At 51.2% G+C, this 13,651-nt stretch overlaps 1 protein-coding gene across 1 annotated transcript in view; it reads right to left on the bottom strand.

Moving 5' to 3' along the window:
- The window catches only part of LOC309677591 (syntaxin-binding protein 4-like), a gene marked incomplete at both ends in the record, with an annotated part of 45,951 nt that overhangs the window by 15,393 nt on the left and 16,907 nt on the right, over nt 1–13,651 (bottom strand). The window contains 7 exons of the mRNA XM_082490424.1: nt 198–304; nt 500–641; nt 3,263–3,383; nt 4,149–4,234; nt 10,957–11,031; nt 12,179–12,248; nt 13,019–13,114. Coding sequence (XP_082346550.1) covers nt 198–304; nt 500–641; nt 3,263–3,383; nt 4,149–4,234; nt 10,957–11,031; nt 12,179–12,248; nt 13,019–13,114 — 697 coding nt within the window. The remainder of the gene's footprint in view (nt 1–197; nt 305–499; nt 642–3,262; nt 3,384–4,148; nt 4,235–10,956; nt 11,032–12,178; nt 12,249–13,018; nt 13,115–13,651) is intronic.

Consider the following 13,651-nt stretch of genomic DNA (forward strand, 5'->3'; position numbering starts at 1 on the left):
ACCTATTTGGACCATCTTGAAGCATCATTTAAGACAAATAATGCTTATGCTTCTTGAAGCCAGACATGGGTGTGACGTGAAGGTTGGACTCGATGATCTTAAAAGGTCCTTCCAACCTAGATGATTCTATGAAAGGGTTTTGCCTAAGACTCAGCAGCACCGTGATGATGATGACAGGAAATATGTTACACACCTACCTGAATTTGGCTTTTGCAATTATTTTTCTGGCCTCTTCGTGTGTGCTGCCCACCAAAGAATCTTTATTGATAGCGATTAGTTGGTCACCAGGTCGGAGCCGACCATCCTAAACAAAGAAGGAGAAAGTCAGAGCGTTGGGAAGGAATAATCCTCTGCCCAAAGCCTTGTCCTGCAACACAAATCCTCGTTAGTCCGTGCAATGCGTTATTCGTCTATTCTTAGAAAAGCTGCTTCAGAACAACTACAGCTTCTAGGAGAGGTCCCCATTGCAAAGTCACTGAGGGTCTCCACACTGACTTACCTTGTGACAGTCACCATCTGGCAAAAGCTCTTGAACATAAATCATGGGGCCATCAGGCCTGTTAGATCCACCACTGATTGTCAGCCCTAAGCCGGAGGATTTTGCTATAGAAATGCTCTGGATTCCTGATTCAATGGAGTAGCTGCAAGGGAGAGACGTTAGCAGGTGACTCAAGGTGATCTGGTTTATTTTCCCATGTTGCTGAACAAACTCTGCCCGGCTTTCCTTCCGTGCACGATCCTTCTAACTTCTCCCAACCTTTTCTGCCTCCGCAACTTTTCTTCCACCCAACCTTGGGCAGAAGAGGTGAGGACTCCAGTTTCTCAGCAGGCATTGTTCAGCGTTATGAAGGTGCCTGGTTTACATAATCCCAAATGCTGGGGCACGCTCATTTGCATTTCGAAAATAAAAAAAGAGAAGAAACTAAAGTTTTAGCCAATACTTATTTTGCACTCTTCATTTTTATAGCCAAAAGCATATCGATGGGGTTATTGTTTGAATCCAGCAACTCTGGCCTAGATAACTAGTCAGCAATTTGCAGATTAGCCAACTATTAAGCAGCCCTTACCAAACATCCCAGCGAAGCTCAGGACACACAGCTGGCTGTGTCTTAACCAAATTTTGGACTCAAAACCTTGCAAGATGCTCGAAGAAACGAGTCCTTAAGCACCTTTATAGCAATACCCACCACACTGTGATTTACTTTTGCGGCAGTGGTACAGATGACTCGCCCGGTCCCAGAGGTGATGCGAATGGAGCGGGAACGAGGCTGGACCTTGTTAGAGGTCTCCCCTCCAAGGGCTGCCTGCTAGATAGGACCCAACAGGCCACCAAGACCAGGCCACGGCGGGCGGCTCCATGCAGGGAGGGAGAGAGAGAGGAATTGCGGTAAGTGCTTGTGGGAGCAGAGATTTCACTGGCCACCCACAGGAGGTTTTGGGGAGAAGGATTTGGTGGCATCTAAGGGTCAGCAAGCCTTTTCCTCCTCGTGGTATGGGTGCAACTTGGCTCCTCTCCTTTTCAGTTTAGTTCCACAGCAGCCACTCGCCAAGCGGACTGCGGTTTCTGGTCCTCCTTGTGTTATCCGATAACTCAAGACTCAGTGACAGCTGTGCATACCGTGCCTCACAGCGAGGCCCGCGCGTAACCGGTGCCATTGCAGCCATGCCGGCCCCAGTGGTCAGACACCCCAGTGACAGAGCAGCGTGCGGCCAGCACCCCTCCAAACCGGCCACAGACCCCAGGAAAGCTACGTGGGGAGAGGGAAGGGACTGCGTTCATGCAGCACGCATCTTAACCTTATGAAAAAAAAACATTGCTCTAAGAAATATTTTAGGAAAACGAGGTCACGAAACGTAGCAAATCAAAATAACAGACACTGTCTGTGGCGAGACCAAATCGTATCTGGGTCTCGCTGCTCAGTGGGGTGGCAGGACCTCAGATGACACCCCAGTGAGAGGTCTCAGCCTGGGGACGACCAGCAGTGGGAGGAAAGGATGGGTAAGGGATGGCAGCCATGTGCATGAGAAGACCAGGCTGCACATGGCTTGAGTTACATCTCTGCAGCCGACCACCAAGGCTCTGCGCAGTCCGTGACCTCGAACGGCTCGTGCTGCTCCCAGGAGGAGACCACTGGGGCCTGGCACTGGTATGGAGACAAGCAGACCATGGCACAGCATGGCAGCGCTGAGCGAGGAGGCCACCAAGCCAGGTCCCCTCTAGACTATATCGAAGCCTGGAGCGGCTTAACGGCAGAGCAAGGATGTCTAGTTTGTCCAAACCAGCTGCCAAGTAGATGAGGTGGCCTCTCCTCTGTAAGGGTCTCTCGCTCCCTGCAAGCAGCTTAAAACCTCTGGTGCCAAATATTCGTCCTCTGCAAATCCCTAATAAAGAGCTGGCATTTAGCAAGAGGATTTACTGGTTCCGCAGTGAGGTCTGATTTTCTTTACCAGCAACTTGGCTTGTTTACGCTGGCAAAGAGAGGGAAGCTGCAAGCCCTGGGGACGAACGGTCCCAATTCCATGACTGTTAACACCCTTCAAGCTGTCCCTCTTGAGAAGGGCAACCCCGAGCACCCTGGAGATGAGACTCCACAGAAAAACAAGCTCTGCCTGTCCAAACCTTTGACCTGGCGAAATATGAAAGGGACAGATGACCACATGAAAACACATGCTCCAGGAGATGCTCTGGAGACAAAAGGATGCGGTGTCTGTAGGCAACCGCTGTTGACACCAAAGCGAAGGGTGTCAGGAGTGTTTGCATTGAGAGGGCAGTGCTTGTGCTCTTGTTGCACGATGTCAACGTGCCAGAAGCCGGGCAATGGAAAACATGCTCCTGAAACACCTTCCGAAAGCACTACTGGTCTCGCAGAAACACTCCGCTCATGACATGGTTTATGAAGGTGATGTGCGGGGTCCTCTCAGCTGGCTGTAAGCCACAGCTTCTCCCCGGCTTTCAGAGGGGAGGAAGAGGAACAGTTGCATGGTTAACCATGTTGCAAACATCTAGACTGCCTCAACAGGGAAGATTTTCAGCTCTTGGGCACAGGCTGCCCAGGAGCGGTCAAGCTGTCACCACCACAAGGACTTCTAGAAGACACCATGGTCTCCTAGACATTGTGGTGGTACAATGGTTATGGAAGATACAAGGGTGAACAAAGCAGTTCTTCAAACACTGGAAGTATTTACTGCATCTACCCCTAAGACAGTGTTAAACACCCGGTGATATCTTCATGACTGACCAAGGGACAGGTCCTGTACGTACTGTGCGTGAGGGGGGTGCGCCGGGTTCCCGATGAAGGGGCTGTGGGAATTGGCGGGGCTCAGCAGCAGCGGGCTCTGAGAGCGCGAGGAGGAGCCTGAGGATGTACTTTCCAGGTATCGACCTGAACAGCAAAGTCAGAGTCAGTCCAGGGAATGCAAATACTCCAGTATCACCCTCTTCCCCTGCTCTGCCACTGAGACCTGACACAGTTTTCCTAGTTTTTTGGGGGAAAACCACATGGGAATTAAAGACATGGAGAGGAAACGTTCAGCCTGCTTGGCACGATACTGGTGTGGGACTGTTACCCCTCTGCCAGCTCTCATTACCTCTGCCAGAGGGGAAGGGTTGACAGCCTTCTGGTGGCATGCCAAGCCAGAGGACACTCTCTTTCCCCATGCACGCACGATTTGATGCGCTGGCACCTGGCTTAGCCTAACCTTGTTGCATCTCACTAAACATTTCCCGTTTGCAAATGAAAAACAGCGATCATTGAATCAACCATTGCTTGAAATGCTTTGAAATCCATAGGAGAAAGCTGCACCTACAGAGATGGGTACTGCTGGGGTTACCTGCCCAGCACGTCGGTTAGGCTGAGTTTGGGGATCTGGGGAGCTCTTACAACCCCGACTCAATTCTCCCTCGCTGCCTTGCTCTGTGCTTGCTCCGTGCGGGCAGGACTGGCTGTGCCTGCTGCTCCACACCTGGGGATGCACTAAGCACTCGCAGTAAGAACGAGCAAGACTTCTCTGCCTGCAAACCTCCACCCAAACACCTTGGCAAACCAAATCAAAACTCCTTCAAAATTACACTGGGATAAAGAAAATTTTCTCAGCAGAGTGAGGGGCGTTTGGTTGCCCCCCCCCCAAAGGCACGCTGAGCTACTCACCACCGCCGTGCAGGATTGGCGAGCTCCGCGCTGAGCCCGTATTGCTTTGGGAGCCGAACTTCTCCAGCAGCTCAGAGAACTCTCTCCTGGAAAGAAAAACACGGTATAGTCAGCTGCGGCACAAAACTATTCCCCACCTGATGGCGGTGACTTACTACCAAGTCTATGGGGCCGATTCCCTCCAGCAATGGGGAGCAGACAGAGCTTGCTCGTGCCTAAGGGTATAACCCCCATGGTTTCAAGAGGTTATGGAAGGTTTAAGCTCGATAATCAACCTCACAGCAGCGCAGCTTTCCTGCGATGGGCTGGAACTTCGGTCTGCTCCTTCCCTGCCCTGCAAAGCGTTCAGGGTGAACATGGGCAAGAGGGGCTGGGAAGGGATGTGTGGATAGGCACTGGTGCTGGGGACTCTCCTTCCTGAGAGAGGGTGGATGAACACAGGAGCTCTGCCTTGCACCCTGCACCCCTGCCCTGCATCCCCCCGGGAATCCCTATTTGTGACTCCTTCCAGAATAGTTAAATGTAGATTATTCTCTGTTTTTTCTTCTCTTTTCCTAGACAGAAAGCAGAGCCTGCTAGCTCTTTCTGGGGGTAAAGATGGGAGATGGCTTCTCAGGCACATGCAAAAGCAGCAGCCCACTCTCTGAATCCACCCGTGGTGATGTCCTCCATGAACATCACAAGCTAAACTCTTGGACCACAAGACCTGCACGCATAAAGCGTGCTGGGGCAGCTCAGGCTTCTGTACTCTTCCCAGCAGCTCATGGCTGAAGATGCTGAACCAGCAGGCATGTGCTAAATTTACAGGCATCAAGATCAGAAGGGCTTGTCCACGAATTTCAAGAACGAGGAGGGATGGCAGCCCACAAACATTTAGCACGATCCCTCTCTCTTGAGGTAAACCGCCCTGCTTCCTCTATTACCTCTCTGAAAAGCAATCTCATCCACAACATCCCCTGGAAAGCTGGCTCGGTGCCCAAGTGCCTTCATTAACGCTTTCCTTCCAGGTTGAGTTTGACCACCACGTAACTACCCAAGTGCGTTGAGTCCTTGATGTACCATAACTACATGTACGCAACAGGCGAATTGCTTCATGACCTTCCTTTTCCCAACTGTAACGCGTTGAGCTCTTAAACCACAAAGAACCACCATTAACCACGTTTACCAGCTCCTGCACCATTTCTGTAACCCTGCTTTGAGCTGCCAGGAGCCTCTCGCATCATTTGGGAGGAAGAGGCACGGAGAGGGGGTGGCATGTTCAAGCATCGGCCTCCTGTGCCCGTCCCTAAAAGAGACGATGTGTCTCCCGGGAGCATGCTGTCCCTCCACAACTGTGCAGTCTTCTCGCTTCAGAACCCAACACTTCTGGCTGAATCCAGCCTTTTGACAGGGAGAACCACCTCAAGGATGACTAATTTCTTACAGGTGTCATTAAACAAGCAGCCAAGCAATGGGGAGAGATCCTGAAAGCGTCGTTTCTGTGGCCACAGTAATGACATTAGATGTCCACTTTGAAGGCATGAAGGAATCCCCGTGGGAAGGTGCCTTCTTGATGCTCTAGCCACAGGAAAAGCCTGGTGATGAGTGGCTAAGCTCTCGCACTCGACAGTCAGACAAGTTCAAGCCATAAATCTGTAGGAAACCAGCCACAGCAAAGTTTCCTCGGTGAGGAGACTCCTCTTACACACAAGCAGACGTGTCATCTGCGTACTTTACTGGGACAGATGTTCTATATTATTGGCTAGATTAGAGTCAACAATATTAAATGATGAATGAATCACCAGCTCCTTAGGTTCCTGCTGGAAATGCTCTCAGCAATTTACATCTTCCCATTAACAACCAGCTCATTAACTAACTTCAAAGACCAGTGCCTGCCTTATCTAGTATTGCCATCAAATGTATGCCTTATTCGTTCCATTTAATGCTAGTTTTAAATTGTCGCACACTACTCAGTGGAATGCCTTGGTGAACCCCAATACTTTACATCGACACTATTGTCGTTATCAACTAAATCCCTGATTTTAAAAAAAGACAACTACTTTGTTCCAAAAGCCCACCTTCCACAAAACTGTTCTAACAAGCAGTTTCATAGCGCCGGGCACCGAAATAGGTGTAAAAGCACTGAGAACATGGAGGGACAACTTAGACCCTATAGCAACGGGACAGCGGTTTGCTGTTCTATGGTTCCCTGGGTTAAGTCTTGGATGGAACTTACCTTAGCAGAATTTTTCCAACCTTCCAATAAAGCCTCTCTATTCCTATGGGTGATTCAGGCTCTCATTTCACTGGTAACTCATGGTTGATGGCCTTACCGCTCCGTGACCTGTTGCAAAGGCAGGTCTAACACGCTGGAAGCTAACGTGTTATTCCCAGTGGTTACCAAGCCATCAGCAGCTGGGTTGTTTTTTTTTTTTTTTTGTTTTGGGCTGGGTGTTTCCGTGGTCATCCATTGTTACGTTTTCCTCAGATAATAACCCATCAGAGCACAGAACAGGTTATGAACTTAAAACAATGGCTAAAAAACTCTTAGTCAATGCAAATGCAACTAGTCTGGCAGCTCTCGCACTCTTTAAAGCCTGAGAAACAATGCAAACCCAATCACCAATCCATGCTGTCAAACTCGGTTATAAGCAAGGGCACCTATGACTTGAGCATTCTTTGTTGTTGTTTATCCCAACGTCGTTAAGTTCACCCACAAAGGAGTATTTATCATTATTTGCTCAGGAGCCTGAACAGCGAGCTCCGAGCCCAGGGTGGCTTTGCAAGCCCCGGGCCAGCCCGGTCGTTTGCCGTAGGGACGTTGTGACTAAACGCTACGTCACGGGCGACTGTCCCAGCTCCGGCTTTGTCGGTCAATACTGCAAGCCCCAGTTCCACCAAGGTCATAAACACATGACTAACTTGAAGCACACGCTTCTCCCAGCAGCGAGCAATGCGCTTCTCTGGTGCCAATCTCCCGAGAATTAATATATAGCTCGGTGCTATATTTGAAGGAGTTTGCACGCGGGCAGACGATGCCCAAGCATTACCGATTAATGAACGAGTACTCCGAAGGAATGCCGGCAAGTCCAGCTTTGTGCTGTCAGACACCGAGAGGCTTCAGAAGATGTCTTTAATATTTAAAACCTGACCCTTGCTAAACCATTCTGAATTGCCAGATGCCTGCAGGACTAAAATGCCCAGCTTGCTTTAAAATAAATAAATAAATAAATAAATAAATAAATAAATTCATGGGGTTGTATCAGGCGGAAAGTTGATTTTAACAATCCCTTCCCCAGCTCTTTTTCATTAAGATACAGACATTTGAGGTCTGGAGGATCCCCGTAAGAGAGCTCGGACCCGCACAGCCTTCAGCCGGTCCTGCAGCGTAGAGGGGGGATAACGGGGTTTGCCAGCAGCGGCCAGCTGTAGGCCGACTTTGCTGCAGATTAAGCAGCGGGGGGTCAATCTTCCTGCAGAATATTGTTGTTTTATCTCATAATACCTTTTCGTCCTGCCCTTTTGTTCTTGGGAGGGTGAATCCTGCATCAAAGGTTACACGAGAGCGCAGTGTCTGGAAACCCCAGCTCTGCGCCGCAGCTGGGGGAGGAAGAGGAGCCTGTGACACCGGGTCAATTAATAGCTTGTTTCAAAAAAAAAACCCCAAAGCCTGCAGGTCAGTGGGAACCCTGAACCCGAAGCACTGCCAGAACATCACAAAAGGAGATTTTCTCGCGCCCGGCTCGTGGCAGCTGCAGCATTTCCACCGGCGGTGCTGGGCCGGCACATCACACCGTTTTTCCGTAAATGATGAGGAAGCGGTGACGGGCACACGTGCATCTCGGCTTCTCTGTAAAAGGAGGTTCGTTTGTCCCCAGTGGCCCTGGGACACCTCAGGCTTGTAGGAGCCTACCCCCCCACCGCCTTCCAGTTCAGCACCCAGTGCTCAAACCAACCCGAGGGCTGAGCCGCCACTGTCGCACACAGGAGAAAAAGGGATTATCTCGCGTTCCCACCAGGCTGGGCATGAACGCCGGCTGATGCCTGGATATCGGTGGACATCAGTTACACGCCTGCAGAGAAGCAGGCTGCTTTTCTTTCCTGCTCCTTGTGCAAACCCTACTCATACCATACCCCATTTTCACCGAGGTGACCGCGCACATCGTGCGGAGATGCAACGTATTTAGCATTTTATCATGGGAGGACTAGGAGGTGCAGCGCAAACAGGCTTTCTCACAGTGATAAACCTGAAAGACCAGGATGATATCTGTGCAACGCATAGAAACAAGGAACTATTGTAACTTTCGGGCTGAGAATGAATAAACAATAATTACGCGTATGCAATAAAATTATCCTCATTAGCTAAAGATGAGCACGGATGAAAATCAGACCCAACCGTCATCCAAACCCAGCGTGTCCAGCTCTAAATCTGAATTTTCTGCTTTAAGCTCTGGCATTACTGCCACTCTTTGCAGCATGTCTGATGCGACAGGCTGAAAACATGCATCTCATACACGCCAGGGCTGAGTTCCATTAAGAGCGCAGGTAATTGGGGCCCTATAATTAACTCCAGGGACAAATAATAGCGTTGATGAGTCAAACTCACCCCAGGGCAACCACAACAAAATGCTCCTCAGCTGAGTCATTTGGGAAAATTGGCAGGCGAGTTGGATCGTCTTCCAAACCCGGAGCCATTTCCAGCGTGCCGGGTTTATGAAGGCGACTTGCATGCGAGTATCTGCAAATACATGGAATGACACTCCTCCCGGTGTCTTCCTTCGGCTTTCAGGTCTCGTGAGCCACTTTGCCGGGCAGCGGGAAGGTGCAAGGCTGCCCTCAACTCCCGGGAGTTCCCGGTGCGGCATCCCCGTGGGTATCACACCTCCGGGGCTGGGAAGGCAGAGAGCCCATTTCGACCCAGGCAGAGGGCTCTCCGCTCGCTCACACTCAAGGACAGACTTAAAAGATAATAAGGCATCAATAAAATAAAGACAAAACTAAGGGAAAAAATAATAATAATAAAAAAAAGTAGAAAGCAGAAAAACCCTTCCCCCGTTTCCACAGCCCTTAATCCTGGAGATGTGGGTTCACGTATTAAACAGTTAGCGAGATGATTATGTAAGCGAAATTGCTGCAAATCGTTTAAAAAAAAAATAAAAATAAACAAAGTGATGGCTTCCCCACTTTGCCGCCGGCTAACCTTTTGCAGGTTTCACAGATAACCGGCAGCAAATGAAGGACAAATAAATTGCTCAAAGTTTCGTCGCCCTCCCGGTCCCCCTCGGTCGGTTTTCCAGCAGCTCCTTCGCAGGGCGAATGCCGACAGATGCGCGAAGGAGCTGGAGCCGCCGACAAAGCCACGCGTGCGTGTGTTTTAAGAAACATCTGCTGCGGTTTAAGATATTAGGAGACGCCTGAACAGCTTGGAACAGATCAGCATGGGTGAAGGCAGAAAACCTGCTTTGGTGGCTGAGAAATAAAGCATTTCCCTGACCAAACCTGGGCATGAGGAGCTGCTCGGCTCCAGCCCCAGCCCCAGCCACCCGGAGAGGGGACATCACGAGATGCCCACTGCCGCTTCCACCCCAAGGGCAAGCGCAGGGACAGCTGCGGCACGGAAACGCATCCTGCTCATCCTTACTTGGACCAAAAGAGGGTCAAACTCCCAAGTCTAGCTCTGGTGACCTGCTCGCTTCACCCAGGGCTTCCTCAGCGGCTGCCAAAGTTCTCACAGTTAACATAATAATTTGAGATATTATTTTCACCCGAAGAGCGTAGGTAAAAAGCCGTCTGTCATTAATACCAAATAATTCTTCCACCAGAATATTACTGAGTCAAAATTAGCCTCATCCCTGTCATTACAGCACTCTCACTATTCTTCTAAGGCAGTTAACGCTCCACAGCTGCTGATGGATAAGGAATGAAACCATCATCACCGACGCTAACGGGATGCGGGTACGTTGAGCAAACGGCTCTGTGATCTTCAGCCACCCACGTGCGGTGCAAAGCCTCGGTGCCACCAGCCTGCCCTCCCACAACCGCCCTCTGCCTAAACCCACTCTCATTTCGGTGGCTCCTGGTGCACCTCAAGTTTCCAGACCTGCCAACGGGGAGAGGACGCTCCAGCACTTTGCGCCAGGTCTCCTGGGGGCTGCGAGCAAAGGACCCCATTAATCCCATACCTTGGTTTCTACAACTGTCCCCTCTCTCATGACACCATCATCATCCCACACAGCTTAAATCCAGCCAAAACAAAATGGAACTCTTTCCTTCTTTTGAGTCCTCTGAGTATCTCTAGAGAGCACGGGTTTTCCAGGGAGCGGCAAGGGGAGAGGTTTCAGGGAGAAACTGCTCATCCTCCCTGAGAAGGAGGAAACCTCTGGGGAAAGAAGACCTTAACTCAACATGTCTAACTGGAAAGGAAAGGCAAGACCCTGCTGTCCCTCTACGTCTTCATCCAAAGCTCTGTGCAGGATGTGATAAGCCATAGGCAGCTCAGCACCACACAGCAGAGCTCAAGGAGCCCATGCCACCTTACAGCCAAGGCTGGAGCTGCCCTGGTCCTTGCTGGGAAAATCCCTGTGGAAATCTGCTTGGTGCTGGGATGACCCACAGACCCAGCACAGGCTGGGCTGCAGCCAGGTCTGCAGCTGGGAGCCACCAGCTTTGCTTCCCTTCCCATTACAGCTCCAGAATGTTCCCACCAGTGTAGAGTTATCAAAGACACTTGGCCACCTCCATCTCCATCACGGCCTTTGAGCCCTGTTAGCTCAAAGGCAGTCCAGCTATAGTGCCGACGAGTGCCGCGATCCCCCTTCCTGGCTCTTACCTGGCATCATCATCGCGGGCTATAAGAAGGCGCATGTGGCTGGTGGCCGACGCTGTCCTCAGGATGTCCACGGCCCTGAAAGACAAGGACCGCAACACATCAATGCCGGCTCGCAGTGGTGCTCCACCAAGCCACGTGTCAAAGCTCACAGCAAACGGGGCAGAGACCCATGGCCTGGGCAAACCCTGTGACCTTTTTCGGCTGGATGCCTGTGGAACCCCCTGGTTCCCTGCCCTGGCAGTGAAGTGGGGGTTTGGGAACAGGAGAGGCTCCTTGTGCTGCTCCCCAAGCATCCATCCAGCCTAAGCATGGCATAGAATTGTTTGGGTTGGAAGGGACCTTGGAGACCATCCAGTCCCACCCCCCTGCCCTGGGCAGGGACACCTCCCACCAGCCCAGGTTGCTCCAAGCCCCTTCCAACCTGGCCTTGAACCCCTCCAGGGATGGGGCAGCCACAGCTTCTCTGGGCAACCTGCGCCAGGGGCTCGCCACCCTCAGAGTGAAAAATTTCTTCCTAATATCTAACCTAAATCTCCCCTCTCTCCATTTAAAACCATTCCCCCTCATCCTATGGCTCCCCTCCCTGATCAGGAGTCCCTCCCCAGCTCTCCTGGAGCCCCTTTAGGCACTGGAAGGGGCTCTGAGGTCTCCCCGGAGCCTTCTCTTCTCCAGGCTGAACCCCCCCAACTCTCTCAGCCTGTCCTCCCAGCAGAGGGGCTCCAGCCCTCGTGGCATCTCCGTGGCAGAAGTGCAAGGTGGCAGTGGATTAGCACCACATTTCATGGCCAAAAGCGCTGTACTCCTCTGGATCAGTTAATTATTGTCTTGGCAGGGAGGTGGGGGGCTGGGTTGCAGCTCTGGAGGGAATTCCCCACACAGAGCAGCCCCGTCGGGCTTAGGCACTGGCCAATCTCTGGCACTGGGAGCTGCGGGGCTTACTGGGGAGCTGCAGCAGGTGGAGCCGGAGTGCCAGGAGCTGTTAAAAAAACCCAGCATTTGGAGGAAATGTCTGAATATCTCACAAATACAGTTTGGGTTCGCTGGTCTATTTTTACGTAGAAACTTTTCGTTTGATAATTCCCAAGTTGGCTCTCGGGAAGAGCTGCGTCCGAGCACAGACAAAGCAATGCCCCGGCGTCCTCCGTGCAACCCACAGCCTAAACCACTTCCCAGAAGTACACAAAAGCAACAGGAATGCAAAATTTCCGTTTGGATATGGTACCTCTCGCTTGTAACCCCAATTAAGGACTCTCCGTTGACCTCCAGGATCTGGTCTCCTGGCTGCAGGCGCCCTGGAAAAGAAAACTAATGGATAGAAACTGCAGAAAATACAGCTTGAAGGGACTGGGAGAGGTTGGGCAGTTCCTCCCTTTGCCCAGAGACAGGATGAAATATGCATAGGTCGTTCCTGAGATGCTCATCCAACCTGTTTTTCAAGATGTCCAGAGATGAAGTTTCTGAACACCCCGTGCCAACGTCGCAGCGCTTCCTCTGCTGTAGGAAGTTACGAAAGTACATACAGAAAACTGCAATAAAGGTTTTACTTAATTCGGTCTGAGGTCAGGTGGAAAACCACGAGTGGCACCTCCACCTCTTCCGGATTTACTTTTCTTTATTAGATGGAAAAATGATGTTGTAACATTTGAAAGAAAAAAAAAATATCTTTCTGGCTTAAGTTATGAAAGGTGAACTCTGCAGCTCTCTGCCTAATCCCTCCTTATTTGAAGACGCTCAGAATGAAAGCGGAGCAGATCTGAATTTGCAAAAGGATCTCCAGTCATTTTGGGGCTATGGGCAGTCAGCGGCACGTGGGAAAGGACGGGCAGCAAAGCGAAGACGCGAAAGATGCTTTAAAGACGCGAAGCGATGGTGCCAACGCTGAGAAGCCAAGGCAAGGCTGCCCTCGGCTGTTACGGTGATTGCCACCGTAAGAAAATACCCCCACTGCTGGAAAATCTAGGAGGAAGCACCTCAACTGTCTGATAAGGCGATATATAAAATAAATACGTGGTCTTTTGGCTTGTCTCAGACTTTGCAGTACTCAGCACCATGGTTAACTCACCGTCTGCGTAAGCGACACCCCCTGGAAGGATCCTCTTGACATAAACTCCATATTCGTCTCCGGTGAGTTCCTTAATGCCACCGATTACCTTAATACCTGGAGGAAGAGAAGTGCCCATCACACAAAGAAGCGCAGTTTCCATGGGCCGTCTCAGAGGGACGCAGCCTCTGGCACCGGCACCGCCTGACCCCCGCCTTTTAAAAACCATTTGTGGAAAGCCCCATGCATCCCCCCAACTACACAAGCAGCAGCAGAAGCAGTAGGATGAGACCACGGACACAAGACAAAGGCTGAAGGCATCTGATAGCACCTTCTGGGAGCAACAGCAGCGGGGCCAAAGCTTCTGAGAACGGCACAGGCGAGGAACGACCACCTGCCCTGACCCCAAGTTCATCGCTTGCAGTTAAATCCATCACTGATGGGTGACGGTGCTTCGTGTCTCTGGTAAGATTCGTCATAGGAAACGTTGCTGGGGACAAGCGTTGCCCACAGGAGACCCCTTTTGAGGCACAACACCTGGAGAAGCCCCCAGTTCAATGCAGCGGTGAGAAGGTCCCCGCTGGAGGCTCCGGCAGCATCTCCACCGCAGCCTTTGAAGCTGCCAGCGATGGCGTAGCTGCGCGTCAGGGAGCA

This window comes from Vanellus vanellus, assembly GCF_965231255.1.
Source record: "Vanellus vanellus genome assembly, chromosome: 14".
Taxonomy (NCBI): Eukaryota; Metazoa; Chordata; class Aves; order Charadriiformes; family Charadriidae; genus Vanellus; species Vanellus vanellus.